The 14702-nt window shown below is 42.2% G+C and overlaps 1 protein-coding gene across 7 annotated transcripts in view; it reads left to right on the top strand.

Annotated features, from left to right (window-relative positions):
• RPS6KA6 (ribosomal protein S6 kinase A6) overlaps positions 1-14702 on the top strand; it is a 247171-nt gene that overhangs the window by 69312 nt on the left and 163157 nt on the right. For all 7 annotated transcript variants that reach the window (XM_033946594.1, XM_033946591.1, XM_033946590.1 and 4 more), the window contains exon 2: positions 4090-4149. In XM_033946594.1, coding sequence (XP_033802485.1) covers positions 4090-4149 — 60 coding nt within the window. The remainder of the gene's footprint in view (positions 1-4089; positions 4150-14702) is intronic.

Below are 14702 nucleotides of genomic sequence, written 5' to 3'. Positions count from 1 at the left end.
GAGAGAAAGAAAGAAGGGGGCAGGGTGAAAGAAATGGGGCACGGAGAGAGAGAGAAAGACAGACATACAGAAAGAAAGGGGGTATGGCGAGAAAGCAAAAGAAAGAAGGGGGCAGGGTAAAAGAAAGAAGGGGGCAGGGTGAAATAAAGAAAAAGTTTGGGAAGGGAATGAGATCTGGAGGAGAGGAAGCATACAGGAGGCTGAAAGAAGGGAAGAAATATTGGATGCACAGTCAGAAGAATAAAGTGCAAGCAGAGACTGATGAAATTACCAAAGGTAAGAAAAATGATTTTATTTTCAATTTAGTGATCAAAATGTGTCCTTTTTGAGAATTTATATATGCTGTCTAATTTTGCACTATGGCCCCCTTTTACTAAACCGCAATAGCGTTTTTTTAGCGCAGGGAGCCTATGAGCGTCGAGAGCAGCGTGGGGCATTCAGCGCAGCTCCCTGCGCTAAAACCCACTATTGCAGTTTAGTAAAAAGGGAGGGGGGTATATTTGTCTATTTTTGTATAGTTGTTACTGAGATGACATTGCATAAAGTCATCTCAGCCTTGACTCTTTGAAAAACCCCGGAATATAAATGATAATTAACATTTTTTCTGTGTACAGTGTGCTTTGTGTTTTTAAAATTTTATTGTTGGTAGATCATTTTGACTTGGCCACAAAGGTAAGGGGGAGGGAGGGGAGCTGCTGAAAGACATCTAGTAATCCTTGCAGGCTTGACTGTGCAGGGAATTATTTTTGTAAAATCATGTTTTGTTATGTGACTGGCATTATTTAGACTTTAATTTCTATGAATGAATAGAATGAAAATGATATAAAATTACTTGCTTGTTTTTATGTGCGTGCGCTGAAGGAAAGTGGAAAGAGAGTGGGCTGAGGACGCTGAAGGGAAATGGGGAAGAGAGAGTGGGGAGAAGACGCTGATTTATAAATTGACAATTGTACAGAATATTGTTTCTTTTTATACTTTAATATAATAAGTTCAATATAAAACAATTCAAGGCTTGTGTGGATGGAATCAGGTGATTTGCGGGGATGGGGACCGAGCTTAAGGGGATTAGTCCAATAAAATGGTATTTTTTTATTTCTCATTATTTGTTCTATTTTTATTTGTTAATTTGTAAAGTGGTGATTGTAATGTATCAGTTTTTCCAAATTTACATCTACTGTCTTTATATTTTGCACTGTATTAGAGGACATGTGTTACTGTTTTTGTGGTGTTGCATTGTATCCAGGGTCTGGTTTCTTGGCGGTTCAGTTTAACTTTTGTCTACATATTTCTATTTTTAGCTTGTGATTATTCCATATTGGGTGAGAGTGTATCTATGTTCTGTGTGTATGAAAAGAACATAGTTTTCAGTTGGCATTGACTGCAGGATCAACTAACTGCGGGATCTGGCTTGTTTAGTTTTACAATGTATGTGTTGGTGTTCTAGTGCTAACTGCAGTGTTTAAGATGCTGCCTTTTCCTAGGTACACTCTTGTTGTGCGATATGTGGATTGTTACTAAAAATCATATTTTTCATATAGATGGGGGGGTGTCAAAAAATGATGGGCCCCGGGTGTCACATATGCTAGGTACGCCACTGGGTCATGTCTTGAAAAATTAGTGTAGTATAAAAATTAAGTTGTTACATTGTCTCATTCAAATGCTTCAGGGATATAAGCTTCTTAATCAATATCCTCCACTCACTCTGCTGTTAACTTTAGAAAACTTTTGCTATCTGGCCTAATTTTTTGTTTAAAAAATCTACTATAACTTCTATTGAATTGTGTCCATTACCACAAAATTTAATGATTAGGAGTAGGACAAATAGGAAGGCCTGGACTGTTACAGTTTAATTCCCTCAGCTATAATGTATTTTGAGCAACAGGAGGGTTGCAGGGAGGTCTTCAGAAGGGGGTGGATACTCTGGGAAAGAGCTGTGGCTCCTCCCCCTCTCCTGAATATTCAGGTCACTACCCAGTTAAAGTTAGAACAGGTTTTATTTGCTATCTTAACTTTACCTGCCCCCCCCTTTTTTTTTTTTTTTAACAAAACTGTAATGTGGTTTTAACGCTGGCCACAGCAGTAACAGTTCTGACACTCATAGAATAGAATTCCTTTGAGTGCTAAAATTGTCCTATGGTTTTGTAAAAAGGGGGGGGGGGGAGGAGGGCTGGTAGCTAATTGAGTAGCAGGCTGAATATTGCCACTATCCAGTTAACTGTGTTCTAATGTCTTAAGATGTGATCAAAATTTTTAATTGGGCGATTAATCATAATTGAAATATTTGATTTAATAAGTGCTATATTGGAAATAAAAGGGATATATAGTGTATGGATGCAATTGATGAGAGTAATCAGGTTAGGATTTGGGCATTCACTAGGAATGAGTGCACTTCGAAGAGTAAACAATGAATACAGCTTCACAATGCAATCTAAAGGCATTTTAATTTCTGTTGCTGTCTCTCCAAAGGGATATTCCATACAACACTAACCTTTGGAACAACGGGCAAGTTAACTGCATTCACTTTTGGAGTAGTTCATTAATCCAGGCAAGATCTAGAAACAAGATATTAAAACATGAGGCAAGGTTCCATAGGACGTAAAGCACAAGATAAGTCATCCAAAAATACAAGGCATATGACCAGCTGAAATCTGAGTCACAGGCAAGTGGAGAGGAAGAATAGCACAGGTAATGAAAATAATGACCCAGCACTGGTCCAGCCCAGAAGCAGGGCATATAAACTCCCAGTTCTCTGGGTTGATCCCAGCAAGGCACACCCATATGCAGGAGACATAGTACTGTAGCACACACACACATTTAACAAAAGACAAGGAGGGAAGACGGCTCTCATTTAACCCAGGTGAGAGAAACAGAGATATAATTCCTCCTAGATGAGTGTAGGCAAAGGCTTAGGTACAGGCTGGCTACCCATCCTGGTATATATCAACTCCTGGTATCTCTGATGCATATTATACATGTGAAACCAACAAGTTATTGAGCATATTTATTTAGTGCAATTAAGTAGTATACTTTTACTAGATCAGTAAATGAATTTTAAAGAATATTGTTTATAAATCATACAGTGCTTGTTTCCTTTATATGTTTTCCTATTAAAAAGAGAGGTTTGAGATATTTAGGTTGTCTGGTTTTGACTTAATAATTGTTGACAGAGACATTAGGTATCACTAACTTGCTTTCTTAAAATAAATGAAAATATAGTTTTCTATATGAGTGTGCAGCAGCCCACTGAACAATCTTATTTAAAAAACAATCTTATTTAAAAAAAACAAAACAACCAAAACAAAACACTCCACTCTTTGTGTCAAAAAGGACGCTTCACAGTGAAGCATGGGTGTTTGCCAACTGGTTCATATTTCTGTAATTTTTATGGGTTAGGATTAAGCTACTATCTCCAAACCTTTGTATTTTGTGGAAGATTTATTGAGCCTGATTTGATAAATGTTTATCCAAATGAGTCTTAAATTAATTACTCAGTTTATGAGTCTTAAAAACTGAAGTAGTTTTGATACTGTCTAGCACAAATGTAAGTAAAATTTTGTTTTCAGTAGGTTGTAAATGTTACTGCTAAGATTTCAAATCTTTTTCAGATAATTCTGTATTGAAAAATTAATGAATCTCTTTGATTGACCAATAGTACATCTTTCATGTTCAAATATTCAGTCTTAATCTGAATTTTTTAAAATGAAATTTTTAAATAATTTAACTGTAACCAATATACAACATTTCCTTTGATGTTTTGAGGTGGTTAGCTTTGTCCCTAAGGGGTGTGTGAACCATGGCAGGGTGGAGTTACTTTAATTGCTGCTTTTTCTTACTACAGCTTAGTAATCAGTGTAGCAAATTCTCATTTAATTTGGTAGCCTCACCCTATGTTTGCTAAGTTATTTTAGTTTTGTTTAATTAATGTTCTTCTCATGATAGACAGACCACCTCCTAAAAATATCAGGCATGTGCAGACAGCTTCTTTTTTTTCCCATTTATGAACAGCTAAGAATACTATAGAGTGCTAGTCAAGGATACTGTTTGTTATCCTGTGTTACCAAAGTTTACTTTATTTTAATGATTTTGCAGCTGAATGGTCTTAAAATGGTTGAAGAGCCCATGGAAGAAGGGGAGTCCTATTCTTATCATGTAAGTTTTAATTAAAATATTTGTTTTTAACTGATTGCTTTGTTAATTTAAGTAGGATGAATTTGTATTGAATTCAGATTTAGCAAAATCATTAGCTAAGATGTAACTCATTCTCTAGAGCTGTGACCATTTGTGATTACTTATTTTTTTTGTCTTGTATAGAAGGTTATTATAAATTTAAGCTTATGCTACCTAATTCAGAACTAACTAATGACAAAAGGTATTTCACGTACTTATAATCCAGTTCAAGGTGTTAGGCTAAAACTGTGTCATTCCTAAACACTCCTCTTAGGCTTTAATATTGTTTGTATAGACTATAGAGCAAGAATCATACTACAACCAACATCCATAAAGTCTGTGTAAGCTTATTAGTGTATTTTCCGGTCTTCTGTTTTAACTCAGTACTAATGTCATTTCCTTTGTGCCTATCTAGAACTTAAGATGCTCCTCTTCAAGCACTGCAAATTCTGAGGTCATGCTGCTAACTAGTAGAGAGAGAGAGAGAGCTCAAATGTTTAAGCTGATGTGTTCTTTATGGATAAATAGGTTGGGTTTGTCTGCTGCTTTGGTTTCTTTCCGTCTTCAGCAGGCTGGGAGCATTGATCATTTTTTTTTTTTAATTAACTTTTACTCTACCTCCCAGGACAATTGAGTCATTTGATTTTGCATCATCTATTTTTCCTTTGATATACAAGCCTTCTAGTGGCTTCAAGCACTGCATTTAGTGCAACAGAGTCATCTCTTTGATTGACCCACACAACTGGTGTGTTGAGTGCCTTGGTCCTGAACACTGACCGGATTCCTGCCCGCACTGCTCTAAGCCTCAAAAGAGTTCACTTAGAGCTCATCAACTCCAGTTTGAGAAACTCTTTGGGGAGTTTTCAGGCACATCGAGGATGTCGGTGAATTTGGATGCCAATACCATTCATCCTACTTCAGCGTGCCATGTTGGCTTTGTCTGTGCTATCTCTGTTGGGGGAGTCGGCTAAAAAGCATAAACATTCCTCTATATCCAAGCATACTGCGACCTCTTCTCAAGTGTCTACTCCATCGATGCATCTCAAGCGTTGATGCATCAAGATGAGGTCACCTTCTCTTCAAGTTGTTACCTTTGGGACGTGCCTCGTCATCGACGTCTCCAGTGCCTCAACACTCCACACTCCCTAAGACAGCTGTGCCCATCTCTTTGATACCAGTGCCATCTATACAAGATCAAATAGGGGAGTTTGTTCAGAGGGAATTAGCTGATATCTTAAAAGCCCAAGCACCACAGGTGTTTGCTTTGACACATCCAGTACCTACTCAGTCTGAGCAATGCTCTGTTTTACCACCTTGATCTCCATGGCATTGACGATCGAGGTCTAAAGCTGAATCATTGAAGCATCAGTATTTTTTGTTTGTATTTGAAATACTATCCTGACAAATTTTATCCATATGCTATATGAGGCGTTTTTAAGCTATAGAAACAGGCCAGACCCTTTGGAGTATTTTGGTAGAAGTTGCACTAGTCTTGTTCCCCTATAAGTGCACAGAATCTCCTCAACAGTCATGTGCAAGTGGCAGGGACTCAGGCGGAGCAGTACTCAGATGACAAGGGTTCATAGTCAATGCCTTTGCTTTCACAGTCAGAGTTCTCTGTGCTTGGTGATGCAGCACCTTAGCTAGGGGGGCTAGACCACGATCAGGTTGCAGTCCTGGATCTGGGAGAGGATCTTTCAGTGTGCAGGCTGTTTTAAGTCATCCACATTGCAGGGAAGAATCGCAGAATCCCTCCGGGAGTTAAAGTTGGAACAACCTCGGACCTCTACTACCCAGTGCTTGCTCGTGAGCCAGCACTAAGGCACAGGCGACATGCTTCCATTCACATTCAGATATTACTAAGATGCTAATTAATCACTAGGAGGCCTCTGAGAGGCCCTTAGGGTAGCTAAGTCCATAGTGAAGCTGTACCTGATGGATGCCGCGTTCTAACAGCTGTTTAATATACCAGAGGTGGTTTCACTGGTGGTGTAGGTTATTAAATGTACCTCCCTTCTAGTGTAGGTGGAGCGGTTCTGAAGGACTCCCAGGACCGCAGCTTACATTTTGTCATCAAGAGATATTTTGAGGCCATGACGATTGATCTAAAGGCAGTAGCAGTGGCATCATTTGTCCCCTGGGAATGCTATTCCAGAATCAGCCAGGTGATGGATCTGGACTAAACTCAAATCACCAGTTCCTTTGGGCAGGGGTTGATTATTTGGTGGATGCCCTGAATGACCTTTTCAGGGTCTTGAGCAAGGTCTCTGAAAATGCCATCTTTGCTGAAGAATGTTCTGGATCAGGTAGTGGGCGGGTGATTCAACTTCTCTGGTAACATTAGCAACCTTCCCTTTAAAGGGGAATTGCTCTTTGGCAAGGGCCTTGATAATCTAGCCAGTGTGGCGGATTGTAATTCAATATCTTTATCAGACAATAGACCTCAGACCTCCAGAGGATCCATTTGGAGCAATTTTTCTGACTCAAGATGCTTTCATCAGTACTTTTGACCAGTCTCTAATCCGAAGGCATTTCAAGTTCGGAGGTAGAAATTTGGGAGTGCCAGGTGCCCCGGGCATCTAAATCCTGCTCTATTGCAGCCTCCAAAAAGTAGCAATGACCCCAGGCCTGTAGCTTCCCCTCCCCCCTCCCAAGGGGGAGGTCTTTCAGGAGGGATACAAGCTGGAGTTCTTCCAGCTCCTCCTGGATCTGCTTGTAAATTCTCCAGCAAGAAGACCAGAAACAGCAGCCAGAGTACTGGCGAAGATAAAGAGGTTTACAGATGTAGATGACATAGAAATGGGGCTTGGGCAGATACTCCATATACTTCATCTTGCCCAAAAGAGATTTGGAAGACTGGCGACCAAGTCTGAATCCGAAGTCGGTAAATGCAGCCCTCAAGAGATCCTGCTTCCGCATGGGAAGTGGTCTGGTTAATCATTGCCTCAGTGGTGCCAAGGGAATTTCTGGCCTCCCTAGATCTGACAGAAGCCTATCTGCATATTCCCATTTTCCTGGCGCTAGGTGTGGATATTTAGATTTAGCAAAACCTTTGACAGTGTTAGGATGGGCCCCAGACTGGGTCAGGAACTGGTTGAGTGGAAGGTGACAGAGGGTAATGGTCAATGGAGATCTCTCTGAGGAAAGGGATGTTACCAGTGGTGTACCTCAAGGTTCGTTTTTTTGGGTCTGTTCTTTTTAACATTCTTATAAGCGATATTGCTGAAGGGCTGTGTGGGAGAGTAGCCTGATTTGGCTGGCTTGCCCAGAGAGGTCAGCACATATACAACCAAGACACACTTTTATTTGTTATCATTTTCCTCTTACAAAATGGAATAAATGTGGCTTACCTCAGCCAAACTCCTACAGGCATTAGTCTGTTTTCCCAAAGCCTGCCTCTCCCCATGTCTAGGGAAAACTTGAGAGTTCCTCTTTCTCAGTCGGGGACCTCTCTAGAATGAACCCAACCTGGGTAGAAATACCTCTCTCCTGTGAGTCCCACCCCTGTGACGCGACACTGAGCTCCATAGCCCAGTGCATGCTGTGACCTGTAGTTCTACATTTGATTAGCTTCTCCTGCTGCCCAGGGTATAATATGTGCATGGGGGAGGGGAACTCCCTTAATCTGTTAACAGGCTGTCAGGTAAGATTTGCTTCTTTGTGAATGATACCAAAATTTGCAAGAGTAGACGCCCCTGATGATGTGAATAACATGAGGAAGGATCTAGCAAAGCTTGAAGAATGGTCTGAAATTTGGCAGCTAAGATTTAATGCTAAGAAATGTAAGATCATGCATTTGGGCTGCAAAAACTCGAGGGAACAGTACAGTTTAGGGGGTAACGAACTTTTGTGCACGAAAGAGAAGTGGGACTTGGGAGCGATTGTATGTGATAATCATAAGGTGGCCAAACAGGTTGTAATGGTGATGGTGAAAGTAGAAGGATGCTAGGGTGCATAGGGAGAAGTATGCCAATAGGAAAAAGGAGGTATTGATGCCCCTATATAAGACTCTGGTGAGATCTCATTTAGAATATTGTGTACATTTCTGGAGACTGCACCTTCAAAAAGATATAATCAAGATGGAGTTAGTCCAGAGGAAGGCTATTAAAATGGTGTGTGGTCTTTATCATAAGGCGTAGGGGACAGAGTTAAAGATCTCAGTATGTATACTTTGGAGGCAAGGCTGGAGAGGGGAGATATGATGTTTAAATGACATACATGTGCATAGGCTTCCTCTTTCCCAGAAATTTGCCCAGTTCCTAACAAATCTAAATCCATCATCTCTGTACCATCGTCTCAACCACACATTAAGATTTAAGAACTTTGCCTGCCTCTTGGGTCTTGCACGTGGAACGGGGAGCATTTCTGAAAATGCTACCCAGAGGATCTGGATTTCTGCTTTCTACCTAAGAGCCTAAATTTGGCTTCCAGAATCTCTCTCTCACATTTTCCTATGTCATTGGTACCTACATGTACCAGGCAGCTGGCTCCTCCCCACCACTATCTAAAATCCTATCTAAGTGGAGAAAGTGAAATTATTCACCTGTAGTAGGTATTCTCTGAGGTCAGTTGGATGAATACAATCCACAGTCTTGCCCACCTTCCCTTAGAGTTGATTATCATTTAATGTGCAGGACCAGCTCAGTCTAATATGATAGTGGGAGGCAGAAAGACATGCACAGTAGACCACTTCCAAAAGGTTTCAGAAGAATTCTTGGAAGTGCTTGCCATGCTTGGATGATGTCACCCATCATATGTGTGGATATTCATCCTGGTGTCCTTGGAGAACATCTGCTTCAGATTAGTAACTTTGCTTTCTCATGAGAAAGCTGGAGGTCAAGTAATCCTATCCTCCTCCTCCATATCCCATCAAGGTCTAACTATGAAAGACCATGTAGACTCCCTAGTCAGAAAAGGATTTTTTACCCTCTGGAAACTTAGGTCCATTAGAGCATACTTCGACACCTCAGCATTCAGAATTCTGGTACAGTCCCTAATACTAAGCCACCTTGATTATTGCAACATTACCCATCTGGCAATCTCTCGGAAGCAAATGCAGAGACTACAACTTATACAAAATGCAGCAGTCAGGTTGATCTTCGGGTTGAAGAAATCCGATCACATAACCCCTTCCTACCGACTCCTGCACTGGCTGCCAATGGAGGCTCGCACGAAGTTCAAGCTAGGATGTCTCTGCTTTAAGGTATTATCAGGTCTAGCCCCTAAATATATAATAGACCTCTTCTCATTCCCAACTAACAGACATGAGAGAAGCACACACCTGAAATTTGTTTCCCCACCGGCTAGAGCAGGGGTCTGCAACCTTTAAGACATAAAGAGCCACTTGGACCCGTTTTCGAAAAGAAAAAAAAACTTGGAGCCGCAAAACCATTATAAAACAAATCTAACACTGCATATATTGTTTCTTATCTTAATGCTATATACAGGATCACTAAATTGAAAATAAAATCATTTTTCCTACCTTTGCTATTTGGTGATTTCATGAGTCTCTGGTTGCACTTTCTTCTTCTGACTGTGCATCCAATCTTTCTTCCTTTCTTTCAGCCTCCTGTATGTTTCCTCTCCTCCAGACCTCATTCTCTCCCCCAACTTTTTCTTTCTGTCTCCCTGTTCCCCCTTCTTTCTGTCTCCGTGCCGTCCCCCAAGCCACTCGGTTTGCTGCCACCGCAATCGGGGAACAGCCCCCAAGCCACCGCCGTCCCAAGCTTTCCCTGCAGAAGTGTTGCGCTGACCAGCATTCCGCTCCCTGACGTCAATTCTGACGTAGGAGAGGAAGTTCCGGGCCAACAAGGCATTTCTCCTCATTCCATCCAGCCTGAGCTCCATCTCTCCTTGATCCAGCATTTCCCTTCTGTGTCTGTCAGAATTAGCATTCCACCTATTTTCCAGCATCACCCTTCTTTGTGTCCATCTCACCTATATCCCTATCTCACCACTTTTTCAGAATCTTCATTTGTCTCTGTCCTTGTCTTTACCCCATGTTCACCATTTGCCCTTTCAATGTCTTTATCCCCCCCCCACTTTTTCAGCATTACTTCTATGTCTCTATTTCACCTCCTCTTCATGTCCCCTCTGTATCTCTATCCTTATTCAGTAGGTCCTGCTTACTCTTTCTCTTCTTTGTGTCACTATCTCCATTTTCAGCTTTCCCCCCTTTTCCTTTGTTAATGCATCCTGTAGCCAGAATCTTTCCATCCTCCCTTCACTCCGGCCCAGCCCAGTATGAAATATTTCCTTTTATTTCCCTCCCCTCTCTCTTTCTCTCTCTCTTCTGCTCCCTCACCCACGAGTCCTGCATCTGGCCCTCTCCCTTCTACCTGCACCTGGCAAAACCCCCCTGCTCCGCGGCTCTCTTCAGCAACTTGTCAGCAGCGGTGATCAAGACAAGCTACCGACATCGAGGCCTTCCCTCTACGAGTCCCGCCTTTGTGGAAAAAGGAAGTTGAAACAAGCGGGACTCGCAGAGGGTAGGCCCCGACGTCAGAAGCTTGTGTCGATCGCTGCTGCTGAGTTGCCGAAGAGAGCCGCGGAGCAGGGGATGTGGCTGGAAGCAGGTAGAAGGGAGAGGGAGATAGGAAGGCTGTAGATCTCCGGAGCATGACACCGACCCCGGCCAGGATGATTTCTTTTTCAGGCGTGCACCTTACACGTCCAGCGTCGCGGCGGGAAATAGCCATGCTGAGCAGTGAGCTCAGCACTACACAGATGAAAGCCTTGCTTGCTGATTGGTCCGGCGGCACGGCGGGGCGGGGCCAATCAGCAAGCAAGGCTTTCATCTGTGTATGTGCTGAGCTCACTGCTCAGCATGGCTATTTCCCGCCGCGACGCCGGACTTGTAAGCTGCATGCCTGCGTGACACACTACCGGAGCCGCAGCAAAGGTGGAAAAGAGCCGCATGCGGCTCTGGAGCCGCAGGTTGCCGACCCCCGGGCTAGAGGATGCAGATATAAGAGACATCATCAACAACTTTTATCGTACCAAGCAGCCTTATGGGGCAAAGACCTAGGAAAACTAATCACACACTCAAACAACTATAGCGAATTTAGGAGACACCTAAAAACATACCTGTTCTTGAATTACATAGGTGACGAACAAGGACAATAGCCCCCTTCGTAATTCCACCCATATCTGATCTTGCAAACTGTTAACCTCTAATCTCTAAACTATGAATGTCCCAATCAATTAATGAAACTTTTCTAACTCATTGTAAATAGCACGGAACTTCCCGGTCCGGCAGTACATAAACTGTTGTTATCATTAATGTTGTTAATATCAGATGGTCACTGTTATACTCTGTAATTCGCTGACTGTACAGTTTCACCTCACTGTAAACCGCCTAGAAGTCGCAAGATTGTTGGCGGTATATAAGAATAAAGTTATTATTATTATTATCAAGTCCCCTTCACCAATCCCCTATTCAAAGATGACCAATGATGGATGGAGGCAGAAGAGGCTTGTCCTTTATCCTTCTCAAATGGTGTTAGAAATCCAAAATATTACCAGCTGATCTTATATGGATTTTTGTCTCTATGAGAGAGACTGTAGAAAGTCAGTCTGTAGTATGATATATTATCCCAGGACAAGCAGGCAGCATCACTTATGGGTGATGTCATCCAGAGATTTCTGTTATGGACAGCTGCAAAAGTGCATCATCACTTTAAGAACTTTAGAAAGTTTGCGACTGACTGTACCGCACATGTGCAAGTGCCTTCATGCCCGCAGGCGCGCAGCTCCTCAGTTCTTAGTTTTCCACAGAGCTAAGAAGTCTTTCTCTTAAATGTTCATTCATTTTTCAGCCCTTGTCTTCCCGCTCACGCATTTAATTTTCTTTGTTTCCTTAAAAGAAAAAAAGGTACTCGGGATAATTTTTTCTTCCCTTTTTTTTTGCCTTTGGGCATTTTGACAGTGGGGCCTCTTTCTCACCTCAACCATTGAGTTCAGTTTGGAGGTGGTTTTCTTGTCCATGTCCTGTCTGTTAATAGGTTTAAAAAGTGCAGCAGATGCCAAAGGACAATTTCCATCACCGACCCCCATAATTGGTGTATACAGTTCCTTGGCTTGGAACATTGCATTGAGTCTTGCGTGCTTTGTTCCAGTTTTCAAAAACGCACCATTAAGAGCCACATTCTATAGCAGGAGAAGTTGTTCGGTGTCGGCATGGAAGGAGCTGATGCATTGCATTCATTGATGTCGAAACCCTCAGTGTCGTCCGATGCACCGACATCGACTCCGGTGTCGCAGGTCATCGCTCCTTATAGTAAGCCAGCTAAAAAGCCACCAGCTTCCCAAACGGTGTCGTAGGTCATTATGGCATCGAGTCCAATCATGCCGACCAAATGAAGACCCCCTATGCGACTCATTTCCAAGTTGAGGGGTCATCATCATCCAGTTATCCTCTCTGGAATGAGTCTCGGCACAGTTGGTACCGGAGATGAAGCCACAGTTCCAAGAGAAGCTCGATGCTCTCCTGCGGAGTATGGGGATATGTTTTTTGGCTTATTACCCTGACAGATTCCTCCGATACTGGCCCAGCCTGAGCGTCACACCACACAGGGTGCCGGTACCGCCACTGCTTTATCGATGCATCATCATGTCTCTCCACACCGGTTATCATCCAGCCATACATCAAAGCATTGTGCCTCCAGTTCATCGAAGCATCATTCTTCTTCTCCTTGACGTTCTCAGTCTAGCAAGTGTTCTTGCATGTCAAAACATATTTCCTCCAAACATCCAGAGAAACATAAACATCCTGCATCACCTTCCTCATTAGACCGACACCGTTCCAAGTGGCAGCATTGATCTCCATCACTGCTTATTGACTCTGATCTTCAAATGGATTCCAATAGTGACGTTTCTTATTCGACCATAGAGGCCTATGACTCTCCTGAGCCATAATATCCATCTAAGACTCCTCTTAGAGAGACATCCCCTATGAAGAGACCTTCCTTCACTCGCTTCACTAAACAGTTGGGTAAGGATCTGTTTATCAAGCTAGAGGCAGATTCCAAATATAGTGCTGAATTTTTGGAAACTATGGACTATGATCAACCTCCTAAGGAGCTTATCAAACTTCCTTTGCATGGAATTTTGAAAAAAACCCTTCATAAAAGTTGGGATTCTCCTCTCTCTGTTCCTGTTGCTCTCAGGAAACTGGACTCTCTATACAGGATTATTTCCAGTCCAGGTTTTGACAAACCTCAACTGTCTCATCAGTCTTGTGGTGGTGGAGTCCACATTGAAAAAGTCTACCCTGTCCAAAGTTTACACCTTGGTCCCGCCAGGTCAAGAGGGACGTACTATGGACAGGTTTGGTAGACATCTTTACCAAAACTCCATGTTGGCAAATCGAATCATTAATTACAACTTCTATTTCACATGCTACCTGAAATATGTAGTTAAGCAATTGCCTGCTTTTCAAAATATCTATATCTGTGGCCATGAGATTAGCCTGGCTCAGGGTTGCTGATATGAAGGTTAACCTTCAAGACTGGTTGGCCTACATCCCCTGTCTGGGGATGAGCTTTTTGGAGACTCAATGGAGAATGTTACTCAGAAGCTCTCGGCCCACAAAAAGTATTGGGATTTTTTACTTAAACCTAAATCGCAGCCTTCCACAGTAAGACCATTCAAGCCCTCCTTTTCATATCAGAGGTGTTTTTCGGTTAAATTTTCTGCTCTGTCCAGGCCATAACAGAAGAAACAGAAGCAATAACACCCTCAGAAACCTCAAGCGTCTGCTCCTGCTAAGTCGATCCAGTATTTTTGATGGGCTACTCGAGAACATAGTTGCAATTCCTTTACATCATCCTCTCTCTTAGCCAATCTGAGGTAGTCTCCAACTTTATTTTCATTGTTGGGAGTTGATCACCTCAGATCTCTGGGTTCTACAGATCAATTGATAGGGTTACTCTTCATTTTCTCACCGTTCCTCCAGATCATCCTCCAAGAGAATCTGCTTTGAACCCTCACTATTCCTCCCTTCATCATGAAATCAATTCCCTTTTCCTTAATGTCATTGAAAAGGTTCCTGCGGATCAGCAGAACTGGGGGTTTTATTTCCACTATTTTTTAATCCCGAAGAAGACAGGAGGTCTCCGACCTATTTTAGATCTCAGAGTTTGTCAAAGAAAAATTTCAGATGATGTCTCTAGCCACTCTATATCCCCTCTCAAAATGATTGGCTATGCTCTTTAGATCTCAAGGAAGCCTATACTCGTATCCCCATTCATCTGGCTTACAGGAAGTACCTCAGAATTCAAGTGGCACACTACCACTATCAATACAAAGTTCTACCTTGTGGAAGGCCTGGTTAGCACGAATAGTGCAGAATAAATGGGGCGTGACAGAGACCTTTCTATGTCCTGATCCAAATACAATAAAACTTTTAGAATATAGATCACAAAACACCATGAAACGATATATAGCGAAGGAAAATGGGAATTCAGTATTTATGTAAATTACTAGGTAAAGCAGGACCATAAGGGAACTTGGGTACATACATAAAATATCTGAAG

The sequence above is a fragment of the Geotrypetes seraphini genome, chromosome 5 (genome assembly GCF_902459505.1).
Source record: "Geotrypetes seraphini chromosome 5, aGeoSer1.1, whole genome shotgun sequence".
In the NCBI taxonomy this organism is placed as follows: domain Eukaryota; kingdom Metazoa; phylum Chordata; class Amphibia; order Gymnophiona; family Dermophiidae; genus Geotrypetes; species Geotrypetes seraphini.
This window is presented reverse-complemented; position numbering and strand designations above follow the sequence as displayed.